The sequence below is a fragment of the Peromyscus eremicus genome, chromosome 2 (genome assembly GCF_949786415.1).
Source record: "Peromyscus eremicus chromosome 2, PerEre_H2_v1, whole genome shotgun sequence".
Taxonomy (NCBI): domain Eukaryota; kingdom Metazoa; phylum Chordata; class Mammalia; order Rodentia; family Cricetidae; genus Peromyscus; species Peromyscus eremicus.
In genome coordinates, this window is record NC_081417.1 from 155,103,112 (window position 1) to 155,120,957 (window position 17,846).

Below are 17,846 nucleotides of genomic sequence, written 5' to 3' on the forward strand. Positions count from 1 at the left end.
TTGTTTTTGCTTTTGTTTTTGTTTTTGTTTTTGTTTTTAGCATCAATGTATTTATTCTCTCTGCTCTTGTCTGGGTGTGATGTGATTGGTTGCTTCCAGTCCCTGCCTTGACTTCCCTGCAATGGACTGTAATTTGGAATTGTGAGCTAAAATAAACCCTTTCTCCAGTAAGTTGCTTTTTGTCAGGTTTTTTTGTTTAATTTGTTTTATGATTTCTAGAATGTACTTTATTTTTTTTAATGCCGAATGCTGTTTATTGAAGGAGGGAAGAGGTCTTAAATACAGGCTTACAGCACAATGGGAGAACACCAGAGGGCAGAAGTTCGCTACTGATGTTTTACAATCTTGCATCTAAGCTGTTAATGCCCATTATGCAGGATACACAGACAAGGAACTTCCCTTAAGCATTCAGGAGGGTGGAACCTGGCAGGGAATTAGCATAGGGAGGATATCAAGGTCAAGGTCAGCAAGCAAGGCAACAGTTACCCAAAACGGGGGCCAGGGCCCTACCGGTCCCCCTTTTACTAAAAAATGAGCTTCTGACTTAGGTTGCATGGGACGTCAGCAGGTCACCTTACCCATCATGGAGATGCCTGCTCAGGCCACACAGGCACTGTCTTAGGTTGGTGAGCGCCCCCCAGGCATTACCCGTCTCTGAATACTCATTATCATACAGGCTCAATTGTGTGTGAGCTGCAGAGTTATCTGCTGCCAAAGATCTCAAAGTGGCACTAGGCTTGCAATCTGTATGTTCGACACAGAAAAGACCAACAGAGGTCCTATCCCACCCATAGTCAGTAGGCTAAAGGCAACTGAGCCATTCCCTTATGAGGAATTGTTTTAAGGATCACGTCTGAACTAGCTCTCCATCCCAGGGCTATGTTCTTTTTAAGGGCATGTAGTTAAGAAAAGCATAGAAGATATGTTGGGGAAAGGCTCCAGGAAAGTCGGGAGGGAATGGATGAGGGTGATGATCAAAGGATATTACATACATGCATGGAAATGATATTTATATATCATTTTATACACATATTTACACACACACTATATACAAGAATTTTTTTTAAGGCATTTGTGGGCCAGGGAGGTGGCACAATAGAAAATACTTGCTGTTTATACTAATGACTTGTTTCAATCCCCATGACACACATGATGGGGAAAAAAAACACCTAGTTGTCCTCTGACCTTCACACACATAACTATGGCACCAAGTACCCACATATAAACAAGTGAATAAAGTCTCCTGAGTGGAGTTGAGAAACTAAAGGGGAAAGAGGAGGGACTGGAGAGATGACTCAGCTGTTCAAGCATGTGTTGCTCTGGCAGAGGACTAGAGTTTGGCTACCAACTTCCATGCAGGTCGCTCACAACGGCCTGCAAGGCCAGCTCTAGTTCAAAGAAATATCTTCTTCTGGGGCTCCAGGGCACCGACACTCACATGCACACTCATACCACTCCTCCTGCCCTCTCCCAGATAAAATTAAAAATTTTAAGATACTAAAAGGTTAAAAAAAAAGAAAAAGAAAGAAAAACTAAAAATTGTAACTTCATGTGATGGTGCACTCATCCAAGATGACGAGGCAAGTTTATGATGCTAACAAAGTTGGATTGTATCAGAATGAGAAATCCAAAGTGTAAAGCAGCTGTTGCCTCCTGGACCTTGGAAAGCTGAAACAAGGATTGCTGGAGTTTGAGACCAGTCTGGGCTACATAGCATGTCACAGGTTAGCAGAGGCTAAAAGGAGAAACTTGCCTCAAAAATACACACCCCACAAAAAAAAATAAAACAAAATAAAACACAAAACTCAAACCAGGTCTGGTGAGGTGGTTCATGTGGTAAAGGCTTGCCATCAAGGCTGAGACTTGACTTTAACCCAAGAACCAGATAATTGAATAAGAGAACCCCATTTGTTCTGAGTTCCACAAGTACTGTAGCACACACTCCAAAGAAATGTGACTGAAAAATAAAATTTGGGTGGTTGGAAGTGGCTTAGTAGTTAAGAGCAGTTGCTGTTCTTCTAGAGGACCCCAATCCAGTCCTAGTAGCCTCAGACTGCTCACAGTATAACTATAACTCCAGCTACAAGCCACACCCTTTTTCTGGCCTCTTTTAGAACCTGCACTCATGTCCCACAAATTGTGTGTATAATTAGGTAGAGTCTCACTCTATAGCAATGACTGGCCAGTAATTCAGAGAGCCGTATGTAGGCATTTACCACCACATCCAGCATACAAAAAAAAAAAAAAAAAAAAAAAAAAAAACTGAAAAATTTTAAGAGACTAGAGAAATGACTCAGTGGTTAAGAGCATTTTGTGCCGCTGCAGAGCATATGGGCATTTTTCCCAGTACCCACATGGTATACATGTATCTCCAGTTCCATGGGATATGACCCCCTCTTCCAGCCTCCATAAGCACCAGGCATATTCAAGAAACATACATACACACACACACACGCAGGTAAACACACATACTATAAAATAAGTCCTCACAAAAATTGTTAAAATTTTTATTTTGGAGGCCCCCCAAAATACAACCCTATGGAACTGTGGTTTAAACCTCAATTCCTTTTCCTCATGTGTCAAACTCTTCAATGTGCCTATGGGTCCCCCATACCCTGAGCATCCTGGATTACATCTGCAATACACCAGAGATTACCACAATCTCTAGATGACAACTTTGGGTGCATGGATCTGCCATAACTAGCCACACATTTGAGATGTGACAGTCTCAGAAAGCATGAAGGAGAATGTCAGTAACTCTAGTTCATTTTATGGGGGATGTTCACAGGACTTTTTAGATTTAAAACTGTAAACCATGTTAATCATCAAGATAGGAAAACACACATTTCATAATTCTGAACATGACTTTATAATCTCCATGCTGGGGTAACACCCTTATATATCCAACCTGCCAGAATCTACTCCCACGACACCTGTCAACATGCCCAAGTCAAATTTTTCCCTCCTCTTGAATCCAGCATCAACTAACTTTTCCCTCCCACCCTGGAGCCTCAGTCTAAAACCATGTGTTGTGTGTCCTCTGACCAGACACGTGTGCCTTGTTTTTCATCTCCCAGCATCCACAGGAAGCTTGATATTTACACACAACTAGTAATAATGCTGACACTCACACAATGGGGTTTTGTTGTAGATATATCGATTGTCACAATCGAAGCAGCGTTCAGTACCAAAGAAGACCTTCCCAGGCTCCCTAATGGCTTTCAGAATATCCATAAGCTCATCACAATGTTCTCTCATGAGTTCCATGTGGAGAGTACCACTGTTGTCATAGCTCTCCTGAGGAATAGGGTACAGCTCCATCCTTAGCTTTCTCAAGCTGGCAGTATGGTGTAGTAGGTCCCTCAGGGCATGCAAGGAGATTTGGTTCCCATAGAAGCTGAACTTGGTGAGCTGAAGACAGCTTCTCAGGGCAGGTAAGATGTCATGGAGATATTGATCCTCAATTTGACAGTCCTCTAAGTCCAGGGTCACCAGGGTGGGTCCAGCTTTTACTAATAGCACTCGGAGGGGTTCAGGACTTAGATCAGTCAATATGACATTTTGCAAATTCAGTTGTTGCAATTGACTGACACATGGGAACTCAGAAAGACTGTCCCATTCTGATACTGAGAGTGTACAGTGAGTCACATCCAGGTCATCCAAGGGGGTCTTCACGGACCTAATTAGGAAAACAGACAGTTCTTAGAACCGATGGCTAATACAGAAGATGACCAGTAATGACACAGAGAGGACAGTGTGGGTCAAAATATTTCTATTTGTATGGCAGATCAGTACCCATGATGCTGCATGATTGTCTACACACTAAAATCTGTACTGAGGCCTAGCACCATCCTTAACTGCACATCTTTCCCTCACTGTCAAGCAAGACCCAAACGCTGGCTAGACTAGCAGGGCACACACAGGAAGGACCAAGGAGGACCAACCCAGGCAAGATCTGGAACAACCCAATGTCACCACCCCCTCAAGCACATCTTCTCTGTTCCTTTCTCTGTGCTTACCTTTGCACTCCTCCTTCAACTAACTTCAGTGCCACACATTTCCCAACTACCCATCACCTACACAGGCTTAAAACCATCAAAACTGGGTATGGTAACTGGGTATAATTTAATCCTAGCACTTAGGAGGCAGAGACAAGTGGATCTCCTCGAGTAGGAGGCCATCCTGGTGTAGACAGTAAATTCTAAGATAGCCAGAGTTACACAGCTAGATCCTGCCTTGGCAGGAAGCAGGGTAGCAAGCTGAGTATTGGGGTACACACCTATAATATTGATACTTGGAAGCTGAGGCAACACAACCAAGGAATTCAAGGCCAATCTAGGCAACATAGTAAGAAGCAATCTTAAAAATTTTTTTTAAAAAGAAGCAATCTTAAAAACAGACCATTCCTGATGGGTGGTGGTAGCACATGCCTTTAATCCTAGCACTTGGGAGGCAGAGTTCAAGGCCACCCTGGTTTACAGAGCAAAGTCTTCTGTGGGATGTATTTCTATTCCCATTGGTTAATAAGTTTCTTTGGCCTATGGCAAGGCAGCTAGGAGGCAGATAGGAAATCCAAGCAGAGTTACAGGAAAGAGAAAGGTGGGATGAGGGAGATGCAAGCGGGCATGGAAGGAGCAACAAGGTGTCAGCAGACCGGTATCGGCACAGCCACGGGCAACGTGGCAAAACAGATTAACAGGAATAGGTTGTTATAAGAGCTAGCTAACAAAAAGCCTGAGACATAGACCATACAGTTTCTAATTAACAAGCCTCTATATGTTTACTTGGGACCGAGTGGCTGTGGGACCAGGTGGGACATAGGAAACCTTCCGACTACACAGGTCCCAGGACAGCCAAGGATACAGAGAAACTGTGCTTAGCAGATGAAGGCACCTGTCACCAAGGCTGACAATCTGCTTTGGATCCAACATGGTTGAAGGAGGAAACTGACTGATGCAAGTTGTCCTTGACCTCCACAGTATGCTGTGACTCACCCCACTGAAACACACAAGATAAATAAATAAAAACAGAATGAAGATGGCTCATGCCTTTAATCCCAGCATTTCAGGAGGCAGGGACAAGCTTAGGTCCATGAGTTCAAGGCCAACCTACTCTACAGAGCAAGTTCAGAGACAGGTGGGGCTATAAAGAGTAACACTGTCAAAAAAAAAAGTGGGGGTTAGAGGTACTGCTCAGTAATTAAGAGTGTTTGCTGTTCTTAGAAAGGATGTGGATTCAATTCCCAACATGATGGCCCAATATCCCCTGAAACAGTACCCAGGGGGCAAACTGATGCCCTCTTCTGATCTCCACAGGCACCTAGCACATGGTATGCAAACATTGGCTCAGGCCCACAAACATATACATATGAAACTTCAGGAGATCTGTAGGGCAAATTTTCCTTATTTCTTCAAAGGCGGTGGCAAACTGCTAATTTCTGCTCAAAAACTTCAGATATTACCATCAATTCTAAATCTGTAGTTTTCAGTTGCACAAGTTACTTGACTGTCATTACTTCACTATTTGACTTAATTGTATAATTATATAAATCTACTTATTAAGAAAAGGAAAATATGTAGGCCAGCTAACTTGGCAAGAATCAAGTCAGGCAATATGATCATACTTCAGCTTGGCTCCAAGGGAAATGTCTGGTAAGCACTGTTTTAAGTTTTCATCCATTTCTATAGTTTAACTTAAAGTAAAAAGCATCTTTTCAGTTAAGAAAAAGAAAAACCCCAGCCTTTCCTTAATGGGACATAGTAGGCAGCCTGCTGTGTCCATACACATGGCTGCTGAATAGAGCACAGATTGGGAACTAATGCAGGTGTGACATGCTTTCATCAATGCCCTCCTGTGTCTTCAGCTTTCTTGAACACACTAGCCAAGGAAGAAACTAGAATCTACTCACTAGATCTCATTGCTTCATAACTGGCTAAACAACATGGGTGCCTTTCCAGACCATCAACCCCACCTTAACCTTGATCCTTTGCACTACTGGTTATGTGAGACCTCTCTCTAGGTCAGAGCAGACAGGAAACAATGCCTTGACATTGCTAATGCCTCAGCACTGTCAATGCACTAGTGGGTACAGGGAGCAGGTGCCCACTTATATAAAGGTACAGGGCTTTGTTCTGCTCTGCAAAGCATCTGTCTTTACCCAAGCAGCTGGTGCAGGTGGCCCTCAAGGAAGGGAACCGTTTCCAGATGCAGCTTCTGGAGACATTCCAGGTTGAGGAACTGCGAGGTGAACTGGATGATGATATAGCTCTTCTCCTCTAGGGAAATCAAGTTATCTTCTTGGATGTTGGTGAGAGAGAGCTTACGCAGGTTCCTCATGCAGCCCAGGTAAGAAGCCAAGTTAAGCAAGAAAACTGGATTGCAGAAAGCATCATGCAGGCCCAGTGTTTCTACATACTCCAGGTTTACCTTTTCTGAGAGCTTCCTGTGTTTAAAACGGAATGCTGACCAAATGTGAAGCTCATTACAGTACAGTTGTAACAACCCTTTCCTCTTATCACTCCATTCCAGGAGGTACCCTAAGAACTGAGTAAGGGGGGCTTCCATGAAAAACAAGTCCACTACCACCTTCAAGGGCTTCTTCACTCCTGTCTTCAAATGGCCTGCCACTTCTTGAGTCTCACTTGAGGTCTGTGGTAACCAGTTATTCATGGACCCAGGCCGCATATCCAAATAGTTCTGACCCACAGACCGTAGATCCAGCACTTCCAGTTTGTACTGCCTGTGGGTAAAACAGAAAAGAGCCTCAGCACACAATATCTTGCCTGTGTTTTATTCCAGCCCTGAAGTTGGCCTTCTGTTCAGTCTTACTTTCTGCCATGTCCTTCAGTGTCTCCCTGTCCCACTTCTAGTACCCATGGGAAGCAGGGGCAGTCCTTCAGGCACAGCTGTATCCACCATGAGTCCTGCACCCTGCACAGCCCTTTCCCAGATGGCTCAGCAGTGGCCAAAGTGTGTAGTCTGAAAGCTGCTGCCATCAGAAACCCCTGCTCCATCCGTGGCCCCTCTTCCCCATTTTGAATCCTATCATCTCTGCTCTGGGCTTCCCTCCCAGGGTACCCAAGTCTTCCTCACCTGGGGCAAACCTCCTGGATAAGCAGTTTATCAATCTCCTCTAGGACAACTTGTGCTTGGGTGTCTAAGTAGCTTGTTCTCTTCAGAGCGCCCAGAGGGAGTCGAGGGAAGGGCCAGGAAGACACTATTGTCCTCAGGACATTAACATGATTACCAGCATAGGCTTGCTTCAACAGTTGTGGTAACCATGCTGTGGGTAAGTTCTTCAAAGCAATGTTGGCCAAGGCCTCCTCTTTCAACAGTCTCTGGACAGCCAGTTCCTGGAGTGTGAGCAAGGTCTTGCTGCTCATTTTGGTGGATCTTCAGGGAGAAAGATCCCAGAGAAGCATTTAGAAAAAGACATCTATATTTTCATAATAATGATTAGAGGGCCTTTCTCACTCATCACAGAAACCCAGGGCCACAGTCACTGCTCATTCCACTCTATGTTCCATTGATCCACAAATCCATATCATCCCCCCACCCCACCCCCACTTCCCTCTTCCCACCCCCATCCCCATTTACAATATCATCTCCCAAGTATCAGTGGTCACAGCCCACTTCACTCTCACCCATTTCCAACCAGTTTGGCACTGGATTCCATTCCCAGTGGGAAGTGATTCCTGAGGATTCTGAAAGCTAACTCAACTTCCTGGGGTAGTTTTTCTCATCACTCAGACACTATATTGCTGGGAGTAGTGACAGAAGCCTGTAATCCTGACACCCTAACATAGGAGGTCTGGGACTGGAGAGATGGCTCAGTATTTAGGAGCACTTGCTCCTATAGAGGACCTGGAATTCATTTTTAGCCCTCACATGTCAGCTCACAACTGCCTGGTAATTCCAGTTCTAGGGAATTTAGCACTCTCTTCTAACATCCCTGGCATTAGGCACATGGATGATACAAATTTATACAAGGAGGTGAGCACTCACACACATATAAAATAAATCAAAGTCAGGCATGGTGGTGCCCATCTTTAATCCCTGGAGGCAGAAACACTGGGATCTGAGTTTGATGCCAGATTGGGCTCCATGGTGAGTTCCAGGACAGCCAGAGATACACCGATAAAGCCTGTCTCAAAAGATAGGAGATTCCAGAGATCAAGGCCAACCTCAACTATTTAGCAAGTTGGAGATCAGCCTGGGCTACATCAAACTTAAACAAGTTATACTAACCATATCCTAACTTGCTATCTCTCCAACCAGAGTCATTTAAAATATAAGGTAAGGGCATGCAAATTAAATACTTTGATAATTAAAAAATAAATTTGATAAGAAAGTTTTATTTATTTTTTATGTGTGTGTGCAAAACCAAAAAGCTCCCTCATTTGAGCTAACCAATGGCAAATATTTTTAGTCTACACCTAGTGTCAGGCACAGTGAGGATGCAAGCTCAGCCTCTTTTGGTTTCTTACTCAGGCATCCTGTGGTCAGCTGGCAGTGATGCAGACTGAGGAACCAGCAAACAGTATTCCCAAACCAGAACCCAGAATCTACTTTACACTAATATCAAGAGTTATTTTCTTAGTGAACGTTTTATTTGGTTTTGGTTTTTCAAGACAGGGTTTCTCTGTATAGCCCTGGCTGTCCTGGAACTCACTCTGTAGACCAGGCTGACCACAACTCAGAGGTGCCTTCAATCCCTGCCTCTGTTCCCCCAGTGTTGAGATTGAAGGCCTGTCTAAATTAAACATTTGAAATATTTGTTTTTATTATGTGTATGGGTGTTTTGACTACGTGTGTGTCTGTGCATAATGTTCATGCACTGCCCAAAGATGGCAGAAGAGGGTTTTGCATCCATTGGAACTGGAGTTACAGATAGCTGAGCTAAGTAGGTGTTGGAAATTGAACACAGATCCTCTAAGAACAAGTCTTTTTCCAAGTCCTAGGAACATTTTGGTGAATTGGGTAGCATTCTGTTGATCTTCCTAGATTTCTGATGACAACATTACATCACTTGATAACACTTATTTTCAAGAATGAGAAACCAGACATAAAGGGGATAATGACTTTGAAGTGTGGAGAAGGAGGCTGTTGAAGTGCTATGTCCAGTGTGGGGGTGGCGTGGGGTGGAGCTATGGTCTTGAAAGTTAAACATGAACAGAAACCAGGTCAATGGGAGGCATACAACTTGGAACTCTGAACTTTGTTTCCTTAGAAGAGGTTTCACTCTGTAGCCCACATGAAACTCACTATGCAGTTCAGGCTAGTCTCAAACTCAGGGAAATCCTCCTGCCTCAGCCTCATGAAATGTATTACAGGCCAGCACCACCAGCTAAGGTGCAAACTTTTCATTAAAATTTACAAAAACTAGCCGGGGTGGTGGTGGTCCAGGCCTTTAATCCCAGCACTTGGGAGGCAAAGGCAGGCAGATCTCTGAGTTCGAGGCCAGCCTGGTCTAGAAATCAAGTTCCAGGACAGGCTCCAAAGCAACACAGAGATATCCGGTCTCAAAAAACAAAAAAAACAAAGAAACAACGAAAAACACCAAAAAAAAAAATAATAATAATAAAATAAAACAAAACAAAACAAAAACCAAAAAACCCTGTCTCAAAAAACCAACCAACCAAACAACAACAACAAAAATAAAATTTACAGTAAACTAGCCTTTCGGTGGTGGTGCATGCCTGTAATCCAGCAATGGGGAGGCTGAGGCAGGCAGATCTCTGGGAGTTCCAGGCCAGCCTACTCTACAGAGCTAGTTCCAGAACAGGCTCCAAAGCTACAGAGAAGCCCTGTCTGGAAGAAAAAAATTATAGAAAACTGGCAAGTGTAATGATGGCCTTTAATGTCAGCCCTTGGGAGGCAGAGGCAGAAGATCTGAGTTTGAGGCCAGGCCAGGGCTGCCAAGGAGAGTCCCTTTCTAAAATATAAAATAAAAATTTACAGAAAACCTGAGGCAGACATTTTCAGTGTTTTCTTTTTTTTTTTTTTTTTTTTTTTTTTTTTTTTGGTTTTTTTGAGACAGGGTTTCTCTGTGTAGCTTTGCGCCTTTCCTGGAACTCACTTGGTAGCCCAGGCTGGCCTCGAACTCACAGAGATCCGCCTGGCTCTGCCTCCCTAGTGCTGGGATTAAAGGCGTGCGCCACCACCGCCCGGCCCAGTGTTTTCTTTTTTGGTGCTGAGAATGCAATACTGCACTAGCAAGCTTCACACCACCACTTATTTTATTAATTTTTTTAAAAGATTTATTCATTCATTTATTTATTTATGTATTTATTTATTTATGTATTTATCTATCTATTTATTTATTTATGTATTTATCTATCTATTTATTTATTTATTTATTTATTTATTTATTTATTTATTTATTTATTAAGTATGCAGTGTTCTGCCTGCATATATCCCTGCAGGCCAGAAGAGGGCACCAGATCCGATTATAGAAGGTTGTGAGCCACCATGTGGTTACTAGGAATTGAACTCAGGACCTCTGGAAGAGCAGCCAGTGCTCTTAACTGCTGAGCCATCTCTCCAGCTTCCCCCCACCCACCCCCATACACTTTAAGCTAAATATTTTACTTATTGATTTATTATTATTATTATTATTATTATTATTATTATTATTATTTTACTATTACTAATAAGACAGGGTCTCACTGTTGAGTTCAAGGCCAGCCTGGACTACATAAGAGTAAGTTCTAAGACAGCCAGGGCTACTGAGAAAAACTCTTGTCTTGAAAACCAAAAAATAAAAATATTACTTAAAAAACAAAACAAAAAACCAATCCTGGCAGGTAGCGGTGGTTCACACCTTTAGTCCCAGCACTTGGGAGCAGAGGCAGGTGAATCTCTGAGCCTGGTCTATAAAGTGAGTTCCAGGACAGTCAGTGGTACACAGAGAAACCCTGTCTGAGGGGTGGGGGGTGTATTTCTGGCTGGAAGCCAGGCATCATGTTGATGCATACCTTTAATCCTCGCACTGGGGAGGCATTCAGATCTCTGAGTTCAAGGCTAGCCTGGTGTATCTACACATCTACAGAGTGAATTCCCATCCTAGCTACATAGTAAGACTCAGCTTAAAACAAACTAGCAAAAAAGCAAATGAGGCTGGGAATATGGCTCAGTAGTGGAGCAATTGCCTAGTACATGCAAGCTGAAGTTCAACCCCGTTGTATGAACTTTGCCCTGGGGAGATGGGAACAAGTCATCACCCCAGGTAAAACACTAGTACTGACTAAAGTAAGCTTCCCACCCGTGTTCAGCTTGGTCAACCAATGAACTTACTGGATTTTTATACAGGATCATGGGTGAGGGGTTACTTACAGAGCCTAAATGACCCTGAACAGTAATCACTCAGTCTCACCCAACATGACATCCTCATACCTCTTAGATGGAGTCTTTCCTTCCACTAAGCTCCAATATACTCAAGTCTCCCCAGACCAGCAGCAGTTAGGGCAGAATTATATACAGCTGGGATGGGGACATAGGAAGTGGCTGGCACCTCAGGTGAGGATCTAATGTCCTTCCCACTCTCTCCTATGATGGAAGGTCAATAGGAATGATCAAGTAACCACAGCTGCTCTGATGAAGATGTTCATGGCTCTTGGGGACCAGGAGAACATTCCACAACATAGCCTTGCTTTTTTTTTTTTTTTTTATTTTCAAGAGAGAGTCCCTCTATGTAGCTTGGACTCCCCTCTAAATCATATCATTCTTCCTGACTCAGTTCTCAAGTTTACAGGCCTGTGTCAAAAATTTTAGTTAAAACGTTTTAATGTAAATAGCCAGGCGTGGTAGTGACCACTGTTAATCCCAGCCAAAAACAGGAGGACCTCGTTGAGGCCAGCCTGGTGCACATATTGTTCCAGGACAACAAGAGCTATGTAGAGAGAGTCTCAAAAAAAAAAAAAAAAAAAAAAAAAGAAAAACTACTTTAATCCCAGCACTCAGGAGGCAGAAGCAAACCGATCTGAGTTGGAGGGCAGCCTGGTCTACAAAGTGAATTCCAGGACAGGCTCCAAAGCTACACAGAGAAACCCTGTCTGGAGGTCAGGGGCACTAATAAAATTTAATGTGAAATAAATGAAAAGCAACAATTATTTAAAATGATTAGGCAAGGCTGAGCATGTTCATAAGCACCATTAGCCGAGAAGCAGTGCTTGGGAAGCAGAGGCAGTCTGATAGCTGTGAATGAGTCCAGCCAGGGCCACACAGTTCAGACCTTGTCTCAAAAAGGGGGGTGGTGGTGGTGAACGGATTGCTCAGTGACAAAGTGAGCTGGATGTTCTTCACAAGGACCGGGGTTGAATTCTCAGCGCCTGCATGATGCCTCACAGCTCCAGTTCTACAGGATGCTCTCCTCTAGGCTTCACAGGCACCAGGCATTTATGTGATACAGACATAGTGCAGGCAACACCCCCATTGTGAAATTCAGGACAAGCCTGGGATACAGAACAAGATTTTGTCTCAAACCAAGGAAAACACTGTGTTCATCTAAGAGCCCAAATCAGAGACTATAACAATCAAGGTGCACATACTCACAGCTACTAGAAACTGGCTGCTGAGATCCTCCACTGCTCAGGCTGGCCCACAGCTCCTGGGCTCAAGAAGTGTCACACCATACAACAGGTCCACGTGGGAGGATTATGGAGAGGAGGGGAGAGAAGGGGCAGAGACAGGTCTCTGTGGATGAGAGTGAAGGAAGAGAAAGAGTCAGGAGGTTTACAAGGCCAGCCTTTTATAAGGAAACAGCAAATGCACACAAGGTGTGATCTTAGAGGCTGCAGCTGAGATGTGTCCTGTCATGACCCCAAGGGCAGGCCAGGTGTACTAAATGCTAACAGACAGCCTGTCTCCACAAGGAATGCTCATCCTTTCAGAGGCTGTCAGGATTTGGTGCGAATTTTTAAATTAATTTATTTTGCTTTATGGATGTACGTGTGTGTATGCACATATGCACAGAGGTCTGAACAGGGGATTTTTTTTTTCCCCCCTCTGGGACTGCAGTTACAAAAACCATCACCTAACCTGCGTGCTGAAACCCAAACTCAGGTCCTCCAGAGAACAACATGCTCTCTTAATCCCTGAGCACTCCCTCTCTGCAGGTCTGGTCCCTTCCCATCTTAATTAGACTTCTTAACCATAGCTCTTAGGATCAGGTGAGCTGGAACTTCCAGAAGGCTATTGCATTTTGAAATGACCTATGGTATAATTTACCCCCAAATCTCAACATGTACATGATAATAGACTATCATACAGCTAGCTAGAGGGTCCTGCGTGCCATATGAGTTCAGCTTTATTAATGTCTTGAGAGCAAAAGATGAAATCCCTTGAGTCTTGGGAATGCCATTATTTTGGGAGCAGTGCTAGGGTTGAGAGTGGGCCGGAATGGGCGGCATATTTACTTTACTTGGTGTGTGGCCTTTCATCTAGTCTTCTTTGTCCCCTGGGATTTTCTTAAGCCCAGCAGGTTATGGTGTTAATTTTACCTGTCTGTAACCAGTTTATGCTCACAAGGAAACCTTACATTCAGAGACTCATGTCCCTTGTATAAATTGGTGACATTGTTAGGCTGTACTAGAACTCATAGAGATCTGCCAGCCTCTACCCGCACAGTGCCGGGATTAAAGGTGTGTGCCACTATGCCCTGCTGATGCTGGCAGTTTTGAATTAGTTAACCCACAGCCACCACTGAAATACTTATGCCTCCAAAGATGTTCATAAAACAATAAACAAACAAAGATGTTCCTGCAGGCCTGGTGGTGCACACCTTTAATCCCAGCCTGCAGGAGGAAGAAGCAGGTGGTTTTCTTTGAGTTCAAGGCCAGGCAGGAACTTGCTTCACCATAGGTTTGTACCACTATGTCTGGTTTAAGGGTCCTTTCCTTGCGGGGCGATGGTGGTGCACGCCTTTAATCCCAGCCAGCACTCAGGAGGCAGAGCCTGGCATATGTCTGTGAGTTTGAGACCAGTCTGGTCTACAGAGAGAGATCCAGGACAGGCACCAAAACTACATGGAGAAACCTTGCAGAGGTCTGAAGAACACATCACATCTTCTGAAACTGGAGTTACAGTTGTCTGTGAACTACATTGTGGGTATTGGGAATCAAACTTAGGGCCTCTGCAAGAATAACTATGCTCTAAGAATGCTCTTAACCACTGAGCCATCTCTTCAGCCCAAGGCAGAGTTTGATTAAGCAACTCAGGGTAGCTGGGAACTCATGATTCTCTTCACCTGTCTCCTGCCAAGACTAGGTGAAATATCCATGTTGATTATAAAGATTTCCATGTGCCGTCCAGTAAAGCAGCAGGTTCTATCAGGTGACAGCCGTGGGACAACAGTGTGACAGACACAATCCCTGTCCTGTTAAGGGACAAGCTCCATCTAACAGATTAGATTGCCATGGGGCAGGAGTGTGTGTGTGTGTGTGTGTGTGTGTGTGTGTGTGTGTGTGTGTGTCTATGGACATGCTTCCATTGCTAGCTGGAATGGAAGAATTTGCAGTCAGCTGGCAAAGACAGAGGACTGTTTTCAAGCTGTGAAAAGATGAGAAACCTAAGTAAGAAAGACAATTAAAATTTTTTACTTGGTGTAGGGCTTGGTGGCACACACCTTTAATCCAGTACTGGGGAGCCCTAGACAAGTGGATCTTGTGAATTTGAGGCCAGCCAGGTCTACATAGTGAATTCCAGGACAGCCAGAGCTACATAGTGAGATCTTTTCCAAGAAAAACTAACAAAAATCTAAATGAAAATAGTACAAATAAAAAGACCACAGTTGCTTGGCTTTAGGAGAAAAGGGATAAATATCTGAATGATTGAAGGTTTTTCCTTAACTATCAATTTATTTGTTTATTACTGTGTGTGTGTGTGTGTGTACCATGTGTGTTATAGCACATGTGTGGTCAGAAGACAACTATGTGGAGTCATATGTAGAGTCATTTCTTTCCTGCCTTCCCATGGGTTCTGGGTATCGAACACAGCAAGTGCCTTTACTCACAAAAGTTTCACTTATTGCCAGAAGTGAGTTCCAGGGCAAAGTTACACAAAGAAACCCTGTCTCAAAAAACACAAAAAATCCCAAAAAAAAACAAACAAAAAAAACAAAACAAAGCAAAAAAACCAAAAAACATAAAAAGTTTCACATGTTCTCAGAAAGAAAACAAAGTTTAACATATTTTCATATGCATTGCGTTATTTAAGGAAACTGAATTTCCTTTATAATTTTAAATGTGTACACCCATTATTTAAAAGCAGCAAGCTTCTTTTATAATTTTACAAGGATACACTGGGTGTGGTGGTGCATCCCACATAGTGGTCAGGAGGCAGAGGCAAGGGCAGCCTGGTCTACATAGCAAGTCCTAACCCAGCCAGGACTACAAAGTGAGACCCTGTCTCAAAAAAAACACTTTAAGAGGATTCTTATGTAAACCACAAGACAATTATTCACACCAATAGCTCTTATATAATAACATATATATATAAAGACAGACAGACACAGAAAGGTGTTGCTATAGCCCTGGCTTGCCTAGAACTCACTATGTAGACCAGGCTGGTCTGGAACTCACAGAAATCAGCCTGCCTCTGCCTCCTGAGTGCTGAGATTAAAGGTCTAGGCCACCTTGTGCTACTCAGTAAGTGTTTTTAATTACCATGTAGTCCTTCTAACGTTAATTTATGCCATTTGCTTTGGCCTATCAGAAGATGGTGTTCAAACGGCACAACTTTTCTCAAACTCACTGAAGAAGGAGCTGTTCTACTTTTGGGGTGAGGAGTGATTTAAGGGAGGCCACATGTCAAAGCCCAGTTCCGTTCTGTTCTCATGTCCCTGCCTTCCTTTTGTTTCTCAGAAACAGAGTAAACTGAAGCATGGAGAAGGGATAAAGAAAGAGATGTATTTCTTGAGCTTTCAGTGTACACCAAGCCCTAAACATTGGCTCCTAGAAGGGCCCCATCATCTAGGTGTGGCTCAATATCCTCATCTGATGTTGAGTTACTAAGGCTCTTACTTCAGGTCCCCTGCCCATCACCATCAGGCCTCAGCTGGGAACTCAGCAGGAATCCTTTATTTAGAGCCACAGTTGACCACAGGCACCTTGTTATTAGTCATCCTTGGATCCTGTGTCATCTCAAAACTAGCTCCAGGGGGCTGCAGAGATGGATAGGAGCACTAAAGGCTCTTGCTGGGGACCAAGGTTCAGTTCCCAGAATCCACATGGCAGCTTATAACTGTTTATAACTTTAGTTCCAGGGGATCTGATACCCTCTTCTGTCCACTGTGGGCACTGCATAAACATGGTGCACATGCAGGCAAACCATTTATACAAGTAAAATGAAATAAATAAATCTTCAAAAAAAAAAAAAACCCAACTTGCTCTGGGGCTGGAGATGCAGCTCATTTGATGCATGAATGCCTAGGTTCAGTCCTCAGCACCGCATAATCATGGTGTGGTGGCACATGCCTGTAATCTCAGCACTTGGGAGGTAGAGGTCAAAGGATGTCAGAAGTTCAAGGTCATCTTTGGCTACATGATTCCTACTTGAGGTCTTGTCAGTAGTAATAAAAAGTGGCTTGTTTTTCATGATAGGGAGTGGAAGAACACATTATGCAGAAAGATTTTTTTTCATTGATATGATCAAGTCCCAAAAGAATACAGTATTTTATTTTTTTTAAGGATTATTTATTCACTTGTATAGTGTTCTGCCTGCATGTATGCCTGCAGGCCAGAAGAGGGTGCCAGATCTCATTACAGGTGGTTGTGAGCCACCATGTGGTTGCTGGGAATTGAACTCAGGACCTCTGGAAGAGCAGCCAGGGCTCTTAACCTCTGAGCCATCTCTCCAGGCCAGATACAGTATTTTAATGTAATAGAAATCTTAATAAAATGTCCATGCTTGTGTGATCTTAGCATTTGATTCAAAGGGAATCCAGTTAATTTTACCAGCAATAACTAGTGTAGACCAAGAAAGGTTGCAACCTTGTAGGACAGGAGGCATGGTTTGCAGAGGTCTAGAGGCTCTAGCTAGCTGGGAGTCTACTCCACATGTGGGAAGGGTTTGTGTGTGCCCTAGGGGCAGGGGAAGTTACCCGTATTCACATGGATTAATTTACCTCAAGCCCTACCAGCACAGAACCAGGATATAAGGACAGAGCCCTGTACCTGTGAGAATTCCTCATAGCCACCCTGTCCCAAATAAGCCCCCTTCAGTGGGGTTGCATGCCTGACCACAGCTATCATCACCAAAGAATTAGCACCAACACTGCCACAAGTCTATGGAACCAGTGAGCCATCCCCCACAGTGGGTAACTTGCATTCTCTTCCCTTTCAATACATCCCTTTAGCTCCTTGCATACACCCATGTTAGCCAAGTATGCACATCTCAGGCTGCGATCCTGTTTTTCCCAAACAAACTACTCTGGAGAGTAGATCTTCACTTGTACATGTGTGTATGAACTCAAAGGATGACCATGGATAGCCAAGAGAGAAGTTGACAATGGGAGAGAATTACTGAAACCACAACATTCCAAGTCAGGTGTGGTGGGTCACTTTCATAATACAAACACTGTGGTGATCATGGTGGGGGCTAAGACAGGAAGGAGTAGTACCATGAGTTCAAGTCCAGTATGGACTACACATACCAAGACTTCTTGCTGGTGGTGGTGCAGCTTTTAATTCCAGTTCTTGGGAGGCAGAGGCAGGCAGATCTCTGGGAGTTTGAAGCCAGCCTGGTCTACATAGTGAGTTCCAGGAGAGCCTGGGCTATATAGAGAGACTCTGTCTCAAAAACAAAACAAAACAAATAACAAAACAAAACAAAAAACAAAAAACAAAGAC

At 43.7% G+C, this 17,846-nt stretch overlaps 1 protein-coding gene across 1 annotated transcript; it reads right to left on the minus strand.

Moving 5' to 3' along the window:
- Window positions 1–3,108: 3,108 nt before the first annotated feature.
- On the minus strand, window positions 3,109–7,382 carry LOC131905294 (preferentially expressed antigen in melanoma-like protein 1). The gene is made up of 3 exons (XM_059256264.1): window positions 7,093–7,382; window positions 6,158–6,739; window positions 3,109–3,679 (listed from the first exon to the last, which is right to left on the minus strand). Exons 1-3 carry the CDS (start codon window positions 7,380–7,382, stop codon window positions 3,109–3,111), a joined length of 1,443 nt encoding a protein of 480 aa, XP_059112247.1.
- Between the last annotated feature and the right edge of the window lie 10,464 nt (window positions 7,383–17,846).

Bases quoted from the DNA above. Each gene is read 5' to 3' on its own strand.
- LOC131905294 (XM_059256264.1), bottom strand. From the start codon at position 7,382: ATGAGCAGCAAGACCTTGCTCACACTCCAGGAACTGGCTGTCCAGAGA. The intron at 6,740-7,092 runs GTGAGGAAGACT...TTTTACCCACAG, and splicing joins ATCCAGGAGGTTTGCCCCAG to GCAGTACAAACTGGAAGTGC. The intron at 3,680-6,157 runs GTAAAGACAGAT...TTTCCTAATTAG, and splicing joins CACCTGCACCAGCTGCTTGG to GTCCGTGAAGACCCCCTTGG.